General features: G+C 45.0%; 3 protein-coding genes across 3 annotated transcripts in view; 1 reads left to right on the top strand and 2 right to left on the bottom strand.

Annotated features, from left to right (window-relative positions):
* The first annotated feature begins 434 nt into the window (after positions 1–434).
* Positions 435–3,119, top strand: fdx1 (ferredoxin 1). Its single transcript, XM_024406965.2, has 4 exons — positions 435–963; positions 1,750–1,874; positions 2,002–2,131; positions 2,663–3,119. Exons 1-4 carry the CDS (start codon positions 785–787, stop codon positions 2,769–2,771), a joined length of 543 nt encoding a protein of 180 aa, XP_024262733.1. The 5' UTR covers positions 435–784; the 3' UTR covers positions 2,772–3,119.
* A 2,758-nt stretch (positions 3,120–5,877) lies between these two features.
* On the bottom strand, positions 5,878–8,595 carry LOC121846746. Its single transcript, XM_042323813.1, has 2 exons — positions 8,067–8,595; positions 5,878–7,965 (listed from the first exon to the last, which is right to left on the bottom strand). The coding sequence occupies exons 1-2, from the start codon at positions 8,583–8,585 to the stop codon at positions 7,135–7,137; spliced, it is 1,350 nt and encodes a 449-aa protein (XP_042179747.1). The 5' UTR covers positions 8,586–8,595; the 3' UTR covers positions 5,878–7,134.
* A 76-nt stretch (positions 8,596–8,671) lies between these two features.
* The window catches only part of LOC112266346 (rho GTPase-activating protein 20), a 12,726-nt gene continuing 5,042 nt past the window's right edge, over positions 8,672–16,355 (bottom strand). Inside the window, exons 2-15 of the mRNA XM_042324983.1 lie at positions 15,957–16,116; positions 14,500–14,670; positions 14,259–14,408; positions 13,800–13,841; positions 13,522–13,690; positions 13,334–13,400; positions 13,022–13,210; positions 12,613–12,794; positions 12,320–12,484; positions 11,230–11,354; positions 10,165–10,353; positions 9,985–9,994; positions 9,177–9,279; positions 8,672–9,060 (exon numbers count right to left, since the gene is read on the bottom strand). Coding sequence (XP_042180917.1) covers positions 8,672–9,060; positions 9,177–9,279; positions 9,985–9,994; positions 10,165–10,353; positions 11,230–11,354; positions 12,320–12,484; positions 12,613–12,794; positions 13,022–13,210; positions 13,334–13,400; positions 13,522–13,690; positions 13,800–13,841; positions 14,259–14,408; positions 14,500–14,670; positions 15,957–16,116 — 2,111 coding nt within the window. The remainder of the gene's footprint in view (positions 9,061–9,176; positions 9,280–9,984; positions 9,995–10,164; positions 10,354–11,229; positions 11,355–12,319; positions 12,485–12,612; positions 12,795–13,021; positions 13,211–13,333; positions 13,401–13,521; positions 13,691–13,799; positions 13,842–14,258; positions 14,409–14,499; positions 14,671–15,956; positions 16,117–16,355) is intronic.

The raw sequence follows: 16,355 nt of genomic DNA, 5'->3' as shown, positions 1-16,355 counted from the left end.
AGTATTGATTGAATTTTTTCTTTATATCAGTAACATTTGATCAAATGACTTTATTCCATTTAAACTGCCCCGTGTAAACTACTAAAATGATAACACATATCTGGTGTGCTACACCATATAGAATCGTATGTATGAATGGAAAAGGAGACTTGTGGTAGTTCATTCTTCCCATAATGAGTTTTGAGTAATAATTTCCCTTTCAGCTCATATACAGATATTGAGGATAAGAGTACTTTTCAAGACCACAGTAGACAATTAAAACTAGTTTTCAAAATCATCATGCACCATGCGCTAACATTTGGATACATTATGGAATACATTATATAATACATTTGAATACATAAAAACTATTCACTGCCCAAAAAAGACCCCAAGAAAACTCTTGTGATTGGTCACATAAGGTCACGTGTGCATGAATTTGTTCCAGGAAGTTATTTTGAGATCTTTAAATAAAAAAGTAAAACCTTGCGCTTTGCCTTTGAAATAGTCCAGAGGCTAAGCTTATTTCATTGAAACGAATTAGATATATTTCAGGTTTTATTTCCAAAGTGATCGTGGTAGCAGTATGGCCTCCATATGGCAGTAGCTAAGATGTTATGCAATAAACGTGACACCGACCGAGCAGCGGTGTCTGCTGGTTACGCAAAGGGCTAGATATAGCCATTTTAGCTGAATTTAGCATGAAGGTAGCTTGTTTTGTCAGTACTGTATAGCGGTCTCATACAAAGCGAAATCGGACTCTTCCCCGCCGTTTAAGCTAGATTTTGAACGTCATCTCCAAGCAATGGCTCTGATGACATCGGCAAGAAGACTATTTCATGTTTCGTTCCGAGAAAAGTCTCTACGACGAGCTGAAACACTCATTTCAGCAACAAACACAACGTTGTGGAACTTATCATTGGCCGGTCAGAGAATGGCCTGTATTCGTGTAAGGGATTTTAGCACCAACACACAACCTCTTAGGTAAGGAATCGTGTCATCTATCATGTCCCCAAATGTACTTAACTTGCTAGCTATAAAGGTATCCACGCTTTGTTAGGCTACTTGCTAGTTAGTCATATTGGCAAACTTAACTAGTTCATGTTAGGAAGAATGCTAACGTTAACAAACTTGTTAGTATCGCATAAAATACGCCAATAACCGAAGGCTAACTTCAGCAGAAAGGCTTGTTGCGTAATCATTGTGTTAGTACTCGGATGTATTTGATCGAACCAACTAGGTAGTTATCATTTCTTAGAAGTGTGTGTTTAATCATAACTTGCAGCAGTGAGACGAAAAGGTCAGTCAGTCATTCCATAACCACTTCTGGTTGAAAATGATGAGCAAAGGTTAACCATCTGTCTTGCCACCTACTTCCTTAGTAACACACCGTTCTATTTAATCAATTTATTAACCATGACACACTGCCTGTAACCTTATGTACATCTCATCATTTGAAAATCATGTGGAAATCAATTAATTTGCAAACTGTCACCATTGTACAGCTAGGTACAACTGACTGATCATTCTGGCAGATAAGCGCCATCAAACCAGGAAACCCGAAACCAATAGACCTTCAAAAACAGCCTGTACATTCGCAACTGAAGTCCTGAGAGGGTGTTACCTAGTCTATGGGAGTTCCCCATTTCCCACATACAATGCAAAGTCCTTGAGCATCTGTAAAGTGTTATGTTAATCCAATGTATTCCAATCCCCAGCATGACCACAGCTACTGTCTGTTTCTGCACCATTGTGTCTGTTCCTGTGCAGAGCTGACAATAAGGTGACGGTCCACTTCATCAATCGAGATGGAGAGAAGATCTCTGTCAAAGGCTCTCCTGGAGACTCTCTCCTAGATGTCATTATTGACCAGGATCTTGATTTTGATGGGTTCGGTGAGTTGGGTTACGTTAATGTGGTTAAGTGAATTAATACGGTTGTTTATTGTAGGTTTCGCCTGCTCTCTCACTCTGTGGGATGTTTTGATCTCTCTGTCTGTCTGTGTGTTTCTCTGTCTGTCAGGCGCATGTGAGGGGACACTGGCCTGTTCTACCTGTCACCTGATCTTTGAGGAAGACGTGTATAATAAGCTGGGCCCCATTACTGATGAGGAGATGGATATGCTGGACCTGGCCTATGGACTCACAGACACGTGAGACACACACACGAATTGGAGGCCCATTGATTGGACGCACAAGTGAAATGACACACACACACACTGCCACCAGTGTAACCAGAGTGTTATGCTGTTCAGCATTGCTTTATAATGAGATTAGGAGGTAATCATTGTGAGGAACAAGAACAGAGGGATAAACACACAGTGGCACACGCTTGCCTTGTACTGTTTCTAGCCTGATTTCCAACCAATCGGAAGGGGATTTGAGTTCTGTGTTGCTGTTGCTGGTTTAGGCAGAGCAAGATGAGAAGGGTCACAGCCATGACCTCACTAATCATATTAGCTGAGTGTTGACTGAACCCCTTGTGACACTGGCCCACTTCACTTCTGTTGTCCCAAACGTTACCCCGTAAACACAGATCTTGAATAAGATTACCTCCTCACTCTCCAACTTCAATTATCCAATTTTTTCAAGTGGATCCATTTTGGTTAGGTCATAGCTTTGTGACGTTTTTAAATATGTTTGTCATAATCTTTTTTTATTTTTCCTCTCTCTCTTTCTGCCAGGTCCCGTCTGGGTTGCCAGATCTGCCTGACCAGGTCCCTGGAAGGCATGACAGCGAGGGTGCCTGAGAGTGTGGCAGACATCCGACAGAGTGGAGACGGGTCCTCATAATGGCCACCCCAGGCCAGAGTAATAGATGTACTGACATTTGCCCAAATCAATGCTTTATTTCAACACTAGCATGACCAAATAATGCCTAATTCTAAGTGGTATGCTGGTATAAATGTTGATATGGAAGACACTGTATTTATAGAGATTATGAGATATTAACATTTGAAATGAGTCCCATCATCACAGTTTTACATTCACTTTATACAGGGAACAATGGGGAAAGTTGGCAAATAATTCTGCAGGTTCTGGAGAATAGAAGAAAGTTTAGATGGAAGTCTCCAATCAGCTCCCCCCAGTCTTTAATGGTTGTGAAATAGTATATACTGAACAGAAATATTAATGAAACAATCTCAAAGATTTTACTGAGTTACAGTTAATGAGGAAATCTGTCAATTGAAATAAATTGGGCCCTAATCTATGGATTTCACATGACTGGGAATACAGATATTCACAGTGTTTCTGTGCATTCAAATTGCCATTGATAAAATGCAATTGTTTTGGTTGTCTGTAGCTTATGCCTGCCCATACCATAACCCCACTGCCATCATGGAGCACTCTGTTCACAACATTGACATCAGCAAACTGCTCGACCACACGACGCCATACACATGGTCTGAGGTTGTGAGGCCGGTTGGACATTCTGCCAAATTCTCTAAAATAACGTTGGAGGCAGCTTATGTTAGAAATGAACATTCTATTATCTGGCAAAGCTCTGAGACCTTCCTGCAATCAGCCTGCCAATTGCAAACTCCTTCAAACTTGAGACATCTGTGACATTGTGTTGTGTGATGAAACTGCACATTTTAGAGTGACCTTTTATTGTCCCCCAGCACAAGGTGCACCTGTGTAATGATCATGCTGTTTAATCAGCTTCTTGATATGCCACACCTGTCAGGTGGATAGATTATCTTGGCAAAGGAGAAATGCTCACCAACATGGATGTAAACAAATGTATGCACACAATTTGAGATAAATAAGCTTTTTGTGCATATGGAACATTTCTGGGATCTTTTCTTTCAGTTTATGAAACATGGGACCAATATTTTACATGTTGCATTTCTATTTTTGTTCTGTGTAGATGTTCTCCAGTGAATGTAAGGGGTTATGATCACTTTCATAGTCCACTACCTCCCTGGTGAGTACTTAGAAATAACACATTCAAATAGTTTTTTTTTGTGCTATTATCAATGACCAATACACGTTACCAATTGTATTGAATTCTTTAAAATAAGTACCAAAGTGCAGCTTGTCACCATGTAGTTTCTGATTAAATACCAGCTGAAACAGGATTGTAAAGTCACCCATCCAGACTTCAGAATGACACCCATTAATCTGGCCAGAGGCGAGACTGGTTAGGATGCCTTATCTTGTCACTTCTATGGCCACCCTAGCCTTTGTTTTATCAAGTTGTGTACCCTTACTGTCTTTAGTGTTGTCCTACCACTCGTGTAATCAAATATTAATTTCATATTCCACGTGATTGTAAATAGCATTCATCTGTGTCTAGTCAGAGAAATGCTGTATTAAAATTGACTTTCTAATTAGTCTGTTTTTCTGTCTGTCCCATGTCCTGTTGTTGGCTCTGAAGAGAAACCACCCTCAAGGGAATATACCATTATACTAACATGATGTATTGCACAACCATAGACAATGGATCCTCCAACATGTTTTTTAATGAGAAAATGACACACAGCAGGAAGGGGTATTATTTCAGTCCTTCATATGCTTCACTCTTAATGTATACTGAAAAAATATAAACGCAACATGCAATTTCAAATTTTACTGAGTTAGTTCATATGAGGAAATCTGTCAATTTAAATGAATTAGGCCCTAATCTATGGATTTCACATGACTGGGAATATAGATATGCATCTGTTGGTCACAGATACATTTGAAATGGGCCTCGGGATCTCATTAAGGTATTTCTGTGTATTCAAATTGCTGTCGATTTAAAATGCAATTGTGTTTGTCTGTAGCTTATGCCTGCCCATACTATAACCCCATTGCCACCATGGGGCACTCTGTTCACAACGTTGACATCAGCAAACCACTCGCCCACATGACGCCATACACATGGTCTGCGTTGTGAGGCCGGTTGAATGTTCTGCCAAATTCTCTAAAAACGTTGGAGGCAGCTTATGGTAGAGAAATTAACATTCTATTCTCTGGCAACAGCTCTGGTGGACCTTCCTGCAGTCAGCATGCCAATTGCATGCTCCCTCAAACTTAGACTTCTGACAAAACCACTTTTTAGAGTGGCCTTTTATTGTCCCCCACACAAGGTACACCTGTGTAATGATAATACTGTTTAATCAGCTTCTTGATATGCAACACCTGGCAGGTGGATGGATTATCTTGGCAAAGGTGAAATGCTCACTAACAGATGTAAACACATTTTTGAGAAATAATATTTTTGTACATATTTGAAAATGTCTGGGATCTTTTATTTCAGCTCATGAAACATGGGACCAACACTTTCCATGTTGCATTTATATTTTTGTTCAGTATAGTTACTTTGGGAAGAGTCTGTTTTCAAACAATAGAACCAGAATCTGTTGATTTCAAATGCCTGCTAATCTCTTTCCAAACAGGAAACATACAATCTACATCCGGGTTGGGAAACTGGCAGCCTGTGGCCCCCCCTTTTGTAGACAAAAAATATGTATTTTTTCATTTTGGGTGGGGACTCAAGTCAGGGGCTCAATGTACTGTTGGGAGTTATAATAGAATACACAAGGTGCAATTTAGAAATGTGGTTGTGCACTCTCTTATGTCAGTCACTGACAGTCACCCTGATCTACATTTTGTAGATATTATTAGCTGATCTATGTTGGAAGTTACTGCACTAAGCTAATTGGTTGGCAACATGGCAGAATTAATTAGATAAGTTCTTACATCAGTCATTCAGAACAGCTTGGCATAAACTGGCATTCTGGAGTCCCCAGGGTGCACCAGCCCTGCTGATTGAGGTGACAGTGGGTGATTGGCTGAACTTGAGTTCAGTGGGGTTTGGGTGTAGTTGAGTTTAATACAAACTTCAAAAGACAGTTTCCCAGGTGTTACTGGACTGAGAGAACATTGCAAAGAAAACGAAACAACGGCACCATTAGTCTTACTAGCCAAGGTGTGTTTTTATTTTATGATCTGATTATCTTATGCATTACACATCAAACGAGTGTAGTAGCCAGTTTAATGAAGCAGCGGCAGCATCTGCCAGCGTGTACAATCTCAATACAGCACAGCGTGTACAATCTCAATACAGCGTGTACACTTTAAACATTATAAAGCATCCTATGGGCACAAATACAAAAAGAGAACAACACACAATTTATGGTGTAGAAAGCTATGTGAAAATGCACATAACACAATTGGCAGCAATTAGTATGAAATGAATACCTTCAAATGTAGAAAATAAGCAAACAATCATACTGCATATACTGTAAATTTACCGTACAGATTATATAATTCATGTATACTTGTCACACAAACACATCGATACAAACATAGGGCTCTATTCAAGCCGCATCGTGGAAGTTCAGCTTTATAGCGTGATTGGAATTTGAAGGCAACGTTCCTGCTTTTGCGGAGACTGCATACTGTATGTCAGCTCAATCGGAAATTACCTTTAGATTTCTATCGAAGAATCAGTAACGCTTCAGCGATACAGAGTGAATAGAGAACAACATCTCTCAGACACACAGACATCCTGCCACATCTACAGTACAGATTGAAATACAGAGTTTGAGAAATCGTTTGAAGAAACACTACAGCTGTAAGTTTAAAGCACTTTGCTTTGTCATTATCAACATTGATTCATTGGCAGTCAAGATGGTCTTTGTTATTTACAAAATACTGTCAATGCAAAATCACAGCCTCGCATAAACTTTAAATATGACACGGTTTAGTAAGGAATTTTTGTTTAAAGTAAACGTTTTAGTATTCTTATACTGATCATAGGCAGTTCACTGCAAGGGTCCCTGTGAAAAATCTCACATGTAATCCAACCAAATAGCCTGATCCCTAAAGTACATTTGTTCACTTCTGCGATCTAAAACGACACATTACATAATCTGAAAATACTCTTCCCTCCCTACTCCTAATAGGTACATGATACATTCACTTCAGTGAGCTCTTTTAGTAGAATCTATAATAATATAGAAGAGTCTTATTACCAATTGATTCTGAAAAGCAAAGTGCATTGTAAGTATAGGAATGTTTGTCCACAATAAGCAGAAGGTTGTTATATCTGTGATTCTCATAAGCGCTATGTTTTGGTTCTGTCATGGTCCTAAATGACTCTACCTGTACATTCACAGCTGTATGTAGAAGCATTTAGTGTGACTGTTCACAACCAGTGATGGTCTCACACGTAGGACTCTTCAGCAAAGAGCAGTTGGTCAAAGTCCGGCTCCAGCATGGGATCACTACACCTCCTGAGCCGCTCCCTCTGCCCCTGAATCAGGGCTAGAGCCACCTGCTGACCACTATTGGGATTGCTGTGCGTGTGAGGTGAGAAATAGTCCCTCACAGCCTTGGTGGCAGAGGGAGACAGGCAAAACTTCGGAGCCCCGTTTTGGTCCGTGCAGGACACCTTCAACCCCAGGTCTTGGGACCCGTCCACTGACTTTGACCTCTGACCCAGTTTGGCCTCTCTGTGAAGCCTCTCCGGCTGTGAGGCCTTATCCAGAACCAGGGCTTCACCTAGATGTGCTGCCCCAGGCTCGGAGCTCCGGCGCTGGGAACACCTGCCCCCGGAGAGACCCTCCATGCCTGGGGCTAGGGAGTGGGACTCCTGCCTGGCTAGGGACAAGCTGGGTCCACCCTGCCCAAAGAACACATGTTGGGGAGGGGTAAGGCTGCCCTGATTTGTGACGTCATATCCCATGTTGCTTGCTGCGCAGGCCTGGCTGTGTATCTCTCTCAGCTCTTTGACAGTGAGGGGTCTGTCTGTGGGTTGGGAGCAGGGAGAGCGGCAGGAGTGGAAATGCTCCTGGGACCTCTGGCGCGATGGTGGGCTCACCGAGCCTTGACTGGATCTTCGGTCCTTGGTCACCCTGCCGCGATTCTGCAACCCTCCTGCCTTTGGGGGGCAGCTGGCCAGGCTGGACTTGGGCGGGTTCTCAGACGACTGTTTCAGCCCTTCTTTATCCTGACATGACTTGCTAGTGGGGAGAGTCTTGTTAGTGGAATCCACCTACAGAGAGAGAAAGAGAGAAATGATGAGTCTGTGTGAGAGAGAGACATTCCATGAATGAACAGTACTAATAAACAACAACCACATTTAATGGGACTCACCACACCCCCCTCATCCTCCTGCTGCGACAGCGACAGTCTGCGGCCTCTCTTCAACCAGGTGTTGGGATGGAGCCCCTTGCAGCCCTTCAGCATACCCCAGGAAGGGATCTCCTTCGGCGGGGAGATATTGGGACTGAGCCCCTGGCCTGGAGCCGGGGTGGGGATGGGTAGATTATGTTTTGAAGTAGGGGAAGATATGGGGGTTAGAGGGACAGGAGGGGCAGGAGAACCAGGGGAGGGAGTCAATCTTGCGGCGCTGGGTCCCACCCTGGGTTGCCAGAATGGAGCAGACTGGATGCTGGAGTGGGAGAGGAGGCTGTCCAGGGAGTCCACTGAGGAGCGTGTGGGGGTGGGGGAGGTGGGCAGCGAAGAGAGACTGGAGTAGCTTGCGTTCCGGCGTGGCGTCTGTGCACCTTGTGACCCCGAACCCTCACACACACCCTTACTGCCATTCCACTCCCCTGTGTGTGTGGGTCCGTGTGTCTGTGTCTGTCCATCCTTCCGTAAACTGTGAAACATCTCCCCACCTCCAGCCAGGTCATCGATGCTACCCAGCCTGTCTGCGTTCCCTGCCAGTCGCGCCACGAAGCTGGCCACAGAGTACCCTATGGCCGGCTCTGAGCACCTCCTCCCTCCCCTGCAAGGAGCTGGGGGGCTGGGACAGGAGGAGGGGGCACAGCTGGGCTGAGTTTCCTGGTCCTGCCTCGGGCTGGGGTTGAGGGCTGGAGGAGGTTGCCAGATCCAGGTTGTGTGATCGTATCACAATGGTGGTGGTTGCCAGATTGGGGGTCTGTGGTGTCGGGGTCTGTGTCCAGGTCGGGATGCTCCTGGTCGCAGTCACTCAGGGTGAGGACCGAGTCCAGGCTGCCCTGCAGGGGCTTGGCTCTCCAGCGCCGCCGTGAGGTGTGGAGGCATGGAGACTCACTGCTGTCATCATTCAGCATGTTCTCCAGGCTGTCATAAGACGAGTCGGTCAGGTGGAAGGAAGACACGTCTGTGGAGAGAATGAGATGGACATAGAGAAAGAGAAAATTAGATGGTATGTTCTTTTGAGCAGTGGAATCTTTGCATAAACAGAGATGTTAGTGTGTGTGTGTGTGTGTGAGATACCCGATTCGGCACGTTTCCGGGGTAGACCTCCAAACACGGAGGTGACATCCTCTCCCAGGACCTTCTGGCAGTGTTCTATCATATACCTCACCAGGTCACACACCTGGGGACAGGACAGGGGACAGGTCTTTAACCTGGAGGAACTACTACAGATACTGAGCTCTATGTATCTTTTTATTAGGCCTTGAGTTAAACAAACAACTAGCATTTAAGACACATCGTGTTTTTCTCATGAGAAATCAGTCTCCAAGATAGAGAAGTGGGTCTATTCTTAGGACAAAGGGCTTCACAGCTTTCTAACTGCATGAAACAGGAACGCAGGAGTGACGTGAGTGATGGGAATTTACCAGATAACCTTCTCAGAGAAAGAACAATCTATTCCGAGTGGGTTGGACATTCCGTTGATATGGTGATGAACTGACACAAATGCAGCACCAAAATGGCTCTGATGGTTACATTGATGTTGCTCTGTCTGTATTTTCAGTCTCAGCATGCGAGATAAGCTTCTAGGGGCTATTGAACTGGCTATGGAACACATTAACTTACTTGTAACCTAAGACTTTGTTGCATAAATACATTTTTGCTATGTTAGCAGAGCCGTCAGACAAATCTGTTAGCCATATAATTAGAATTAACTGCTACACTATTAGAGAAAAAACAACACCCATTGTGAGGGAAGGGGTAGAGTGTGTGTGTGTGTGTGTGTGTGTGTGCGCATCGCAAGACGAGTGTGAGAACAGTGCTGACCCTGCAGGCTGAAGGAAATACGTTGCATATTTCCTAGCGAGCCCATTATGTTTCCAGCTACCTTCTCATTACTGTTGAGTTCCCAGCTACATGTTAACTGTTACTCTACTGTGGTTCTCCAGTGTTTGGGTGACCATTCACTAGGTTACAGGATAAAGGCTTAAGTGGAGCCTAGCCTAGATAAAGGTTAGGGGTCAAGGGAAAGTGCTTATGTGGATTACCCCTCCAGTCATCCCCTCACCTTCTTGGCGCCCTCCCCTCCACCTCGGGGCTGCTGGGGCCCGGAGCCCAGAGCATGCTGGGAGCAATGCACACAGACAGGTTGAAGGCGTTCATCTGGTTGTCATGGGCGTTTTCCTGGATACCGTGCAGCACGGCGACCACGTGGCGTAGCAACAGGGAGTTCTCTTTGGGCAGTAGACCAATCAGCCTGCAGAGAAGGAGGGTCACAGATGGGTCAAAGGTTATTATTGGTTATCAAAATGTGTATTATTTACAGTATGAACAGGGTCTTGTTTTTCCCTGACAGGAAAAACTCCAGATGCTGGTTTGTTTATTTGGATCCCTATTAGTTTTTGTAGAAGCAGCAGCTACTCTTCCTGGGACTACAAAAAACACAACACATGACTCGTAACAAAACACTGACAGACAAGGACAGTCAAACACATTTAAAATACAAATAATACAATTTGATTTGATTTGTACAAGCTGCCCCTAATGACTGATACGTGGTCAGATGTTTCTCATTAGCCTGATGGTTATGATTAGGATTCAAGTAACGTGGTAATCTGATCCTAGATCTGTCTTAAAGGGCTACCTCCATCTGAACATGGACTCTGCTTTCCAGCACAGAAATGAATGATAACATAACAGTTCACACACTCTCTTTCTCTCTCTCTCTCTCACTCACTCACGCGGCTCCCTTGTGACTGGATGGAATGAATCGATAACAAATAGTTGAATGCCCAGGAGGAATATTCAGTTTGCCCAATATTTTCCTACTTTAAAGTGGCCTACAGTCGTGTTGACGCTGTCCAGTCCTTCTCTTCAGTTCCCTAACCCTGTGCTCTGCCTGTTTAGAGGAGCTAGCTGAAAAGCTTTGTGAACCATTGAGATAAAACTCTCCATGATTAGAACACTGAGCTGAGGGAAGCAGTGGATCCTGGCACTCTTAAAACCCTATAGAGGAGTTTCCCTTTCATAACTAAATCACCTGGTTCATTACTCAGCCTAATGCTGGCTGATTACGCCACTTATCAGAGTAGGCTACTGCTGATACAGGTGATGATGGAAAGTGTCTGTCTACCTCGTTATATCCTGTGCCTGCTCCTCCTCCTCTGCCTCCTCCTCCTCTGCTTCCTCCATCACATCCATCCACTGTTCATAGAGGTCGGAACACAGCAGACTGCCCGGAATGTTCCGCAGGAAGTCCTGAATGTCGAGACAGAGACCAGAGTCACTAGACTGACAATTTATAGTGGAAAAAATATACAACAGTAAAATGTCATTGAAGTTCATTTTGAGGTGAAGTTTTAGGTGGACAGCTTCATTTGTTGTCATAGACTTTTAGATGTAACTGTTAACGTCTTCAGACTCACTCAGTGGATCTTGACCAGATTATGAGCTACAGATTAAATTGACAACCTTATCTCTATTTAGCGATCGTTTTTGGCACAGCCTGTGCTGCATTGCTACGGGCTCGTATGTGTCACCCATAGAGATATGAGTCGATAATTGGATTGACGACAACACACCACAAGGGCACAGGTGTAATGTAACACTTGGCAAGCAAGGACAAAGGCTTAAAGGTCGGCTTTGGGCACGTAAAAAAGTCCAACTCCGCCTCTTTCTCAATTTTCAAACAGAAAATGGAGTGTGTCTTTGGTGGTCCATCAACGTGTCATTCTGGTCATGCTCGCCGCGACTGACGTAGCTAGTTCGTTAGCTAAATGGAGCCGCTGTAGCTAGCCAGTAACTCCGCCTGTATGTGTTGATGTCATTTCACAGGACAGAAGCTCTAGAGATCGGTAAGAAATTGCACTTCTGCAGCCATTTTAAAGCATTACATGACCTGGCTTTGATGGTGCATTGATCAGTTATATAGTTTAAGGCGGTTATTGGAGCGTTTTTTTGCCCAACCTCAACACTACAGCATCAATGTGACAGCCGCATGTTTCTTTACAGCTTCATCTGCCACGGTCCTACAAGGTGACCAGATTTACTAAGCACAAAGGTTAAACCGGTTTTTCCTCAGGTGATGAAAGTACATTTGGTTCCACTTCACTTGAACCCTCCGTCTGCCATAAGGCCTACATAACACATCATAACATTGGTATAATTGATGTAATTCTGCCACAGAAACTTCAGAGTTGTCTGGCGTGTTTTAGAGAGTGGACCTTAAACACAGCAGCGATGATGAAGACGTGCTCCCGTGACAGCGGGACATCCTGAGCCCCAGAGTCCAGTCTGTCCCTGAGTTCACGACACGCCCTCGCCCCCGCTGACCGTCGGAATATCCCCCGCGTGAACGGACCCTCGTTGTACAGAAACACCAGCATGTCCTAGAGACAGAGAGAGACAGAGAGAGAGACAGAGGTTGCAGATGTGAGTGATACATTTTCAACCAACTTCCTCAAATCACTGTGATGATGTCATTCGGAAGTCACTGTGACATCGCCGCCTCACTCACCATGACGGGCTTGGGCAGGGAGTTGTCCCAACAGATGGTGCTCAGCGATTGGCCAAACAGGTAGCCGGGGGCAGGAGAGGAGAGGTTTGTAGAGGAACTGTGGAGGTTAGGATTGGAGCCTTTCCAGAAAGCCCAGTTGATGAGAGAACGCCTTCGCTTGAAGGGCTTCTGAGCTGGGTCTACTGGAGAGAGATGTCAGGTCAGACAGGACGTGGTCACAACAGAGAGATCAAATCATTTGCAGTGCGACACAGGAGAGAGGAGAGAAAGGGAAGCAATAGAGTAACAAGAGAAAGCGTGACCGCAAAAACGAGCCAATCCTGGACCATCAGTAACAGACCAGTAATAGACCATTAATAAACCTTTTATAGACTAGTATTAGTACATTAAGCGCCTCCTCAGTCCTCACCAATCACAGGCGTTGTTGTTGTGGAGCTGCATCGGGTCTTTAGGATGAACTGGCACTGTTTGTCCACCTGTACCTGGTCGCGGTGCATCGCCCTCTGTCTGTCTGGAGGTGGAACTGTGTCCCTGCGGCCCGGATGGGCCAGGGGCTCCCGCATATGACTCATCTGGATACTGAAAGGGAACTCATGACCTGGGAGAGGGTTAGGGCGTAAAGGTCAGAGGTCAGGGGTTCCAGTAGGATTTAGTTCCAGGCTAGCACTAACACACCTGACTCAACACCTAATTCCAGGCAAGACCTTAGTTAGAATCTCACCAATGAGAGGGTAAGGGGCGTTGTCCCTCTTGGAGCTTACCCACAGCTGGTAGTCCTTCACACAGCTCTATGGAACACAGACAAAGATATTCTAAGATCCAAGATAAACAAAAACACTCGAAAAACTACATTAGTCAAGATAACAACACAAGACACAAAAAAACAGTATTGCTCAATTCTATACACACCGTGACACCAAACTGTTGAAGAGCGAGTCGGACAACCTCATTGGTTGAATCAGAGTTACTGACACCCAAGGTCTTACTGACGACCTGAGCACAACTCCCGATGCCTTTCCCAAACACCTTCAGTGGAATGGTTTTAGGATCATCCTTTTCCTTCTCCTCTTTTATTCGACTGGAAAAACAGGAAAGTTAGGCTCCAGCCCACAGCGAGAACACATACTGGACACACGTCAACATACGTTTACAGTAGAAGAAACCATGAAGGCTTATCTGTTGCTCACCTTTTGAGCATGGAGAGCCATCTCTCCTTCTGGACCTCAGAGCTGGTAAAGATAAACCATAAACGTCAGAACAACAGCACGAGCAACCTAAACATGTCAAATAAGAACCTAAACACATTCTACAGCAACGTATAGAACCACCTGTAAAAATGTACCAGGTTGAAATATATACAACCTATAACGGTCATAATGTTTATCGGAGGAGTCTGATGGGAGGAGCTACAGGAGGACAGACTCATTGTAATGGCTGGAATGGAGTAAATGGAACGGTATCAAACACATCAAGCATATGGAAACCACATGCTTGACTCAGTTCCATTAATTCCATTCCAGCCATTACAATGAGCCCATCCTCCAATAGCTCCTCCCACCAGCCTCCCTGCTGTGTATATATAAGCAATGCTTCACTGCTCAGAAATACGCAGTGCAGAGTGCAGACCCAGAATGTCTGTTGTCTACCTGAAGGTGACCACACAGTTGCAGGTGGGCCAGCCCATGACGAAGCTCCTCTCTGGGTTGGTGCTGCCCTCACATACGTCCTCCATACACTGGGCTGTCCACATCTCACCCACACACACCTGGGCCTTCAGCTTGAAGTGTGTGGGAGACCTGAGGATGACAAACAGATGTCAGAGACACATCACACACACTCATTTTCATGTTCAATCACTGCAGTCATCTTCCCCCCTCTCTCTCTTACTTGGACTTGGCAATGATGAGGATGTCGGTGAAGAGGAAGAGGTCTCTGTCCTGCGTCTGCAGCCCTGTCTTCAGCGTGACGTGGCCGTGCAGGAGGAACACCCTATCAGGACACAGGAACGACTGGACCAATGGGCACGTCTCTGGACACACAGGAACCAGGAAGCTCTCTCTGGGGAGAAAATATCAGGTATACATCCAATCTAGACACACTTTTCCAGAATAAATATATTCTTTCCTAACCAAATTATACAACCGAAACAAAAGGTTAAAAACCTTATGGGGTATGTGGTTGTGATTGAAGTGTGGAATTAAATGGAATGTGACCCTGCTGTGAAAGGGCTCAGTTAGGTTAGTAGTCACCAGGGCGGATGAACACACCTCCAGTATCTCTTTAATATGGTTATTCACTGCCCTGGACAGAGGGTCAAAGCCAGGGATATTAATAGATCCCAGATCCTGATTGGGATGGATTAGCTATCTGAGAGGATTAGCGATGCCTGAGAGGAGAACCACTCTAGGACTAGGAGCTTGGTGTGTGTGTGTGTGTGTAACAACAACTGGAGATCAATGTGAACCATTCATTTCACAACTGCCTTGACATATAGCATGTGAACACACACAAACAGATGGAAAAACTCTGTTCCTCTCTTAGTAATGAAGTCGTTCCACTCCTTCCTGTTAAGCGTCTGTAGTGTGGTGCAGATTATGAGATCACCCCTCCGAGTATTTGGAAGACGTAGGCGCAACTCTCACTCAATTAAAAACTTGGTCCAGCTCCTTCCAGTCCTCTCAATCACAGCTCAGAGTCCCAGGGGTTGTCTAAGCAGTAATGACCCTGTCATACATCCAGGCTGGGAGGGGGATGCCTGGTCTGTCTCCCTGTTTGGGTCCGTCCCTTCAGACAGCTAACTCAGACTGATAACACACTATCTAGAACCTAAAAGGCTGTCCCCGTAGGAGAACCGTTTGAAGAACCCTTTTGTGTTCCATGTAGAACCCTTTCCACAGAGGGTTCTCCTATGGGGAGAGCCATAGAACATGTTTTTTAATAAAACAATTATAAAGAGTGCACTGCTGTCTCCTGTTTGACCAGGGTACGCACCTACACACACTTACAAAAACACACATGCACACACATAGACACTCACTCGCACGCACACACAAACTGTCTCCTCAGGTTCAGCCAGAGTGACCCTTGACCTCTCTGATCTATGATCATCACAATCCAAGGCCACTTCTCTAGCCAAGAGAGAACCATAGAAATAGAATGGAAACTGTTGACTTAGAGCTCTACCTTGAGAGCTGAATCCTAACTGGAAAACCCACTTAACTCAAGCTCCGAGTGTGATATTGATGGGAGATTTGCAGGAAACGTTGAGTTGTGTCATTTTTGTTGAGCTAGGATTTGACCTTTACACCTAGTTTATGTGAAATGTCCCTGGTCCCCCAACATACCTGGAGAAAGTTCTGGATCTGGTCAGGGCTTTGTTGATGACCAAAGAGGGAGCGGACTGTCGACGATGGCTCAGAGACTTCAACCTCTGTGGAGGGAAACAGAGAGAGAGGTACGCGATAGGGGTGGAGATGGAGGGAAACAGAGAGAGGTACGATATGGGGAAACAGAGAGAGGTACGATAGGGGGAAACAGAGAGAGGTAGGGGAAACAGATAGGGGATAGGGGGAAACAGAGAGAGAGAGAGAGGTACGATAGGGGGAAACAGAGAGAGAGAGAGAGGGTACGATAGGGGGAGATGGAGGGAAACAGAGAGAGAGAGAGGTACGATAGGGGTGGAGATGGAGGGAAACAGAGAGAGAGAGAGGTACGATAGGGGTGGAGATGGAGGGAAACAGAGA

The sequence above is a fragment of the Oncorhynchus tshawytscha genome, linkage group LG07, assembly GCF_018296145.1.
Source record: "Oncorhynchus tshawytscha isolate Ot180627B linkage group LG07, Otsh_v2.0, whole genome shotgun sequence".
In the NCBI taxonomy this organism is placed as follows: domain Eukaryota; kingdom Metazoa; phylum Chordata; class Actinopteri; order Salmoniformes; family Salmonidae; genus Oncorhynchus; species Oncorhynchus tshawytscha.
The sequence above is the reverse complement of the archived record's forward strand: the minus strand, read 5'-3'. Positions and strand labels throughout refer to the sequence as shown.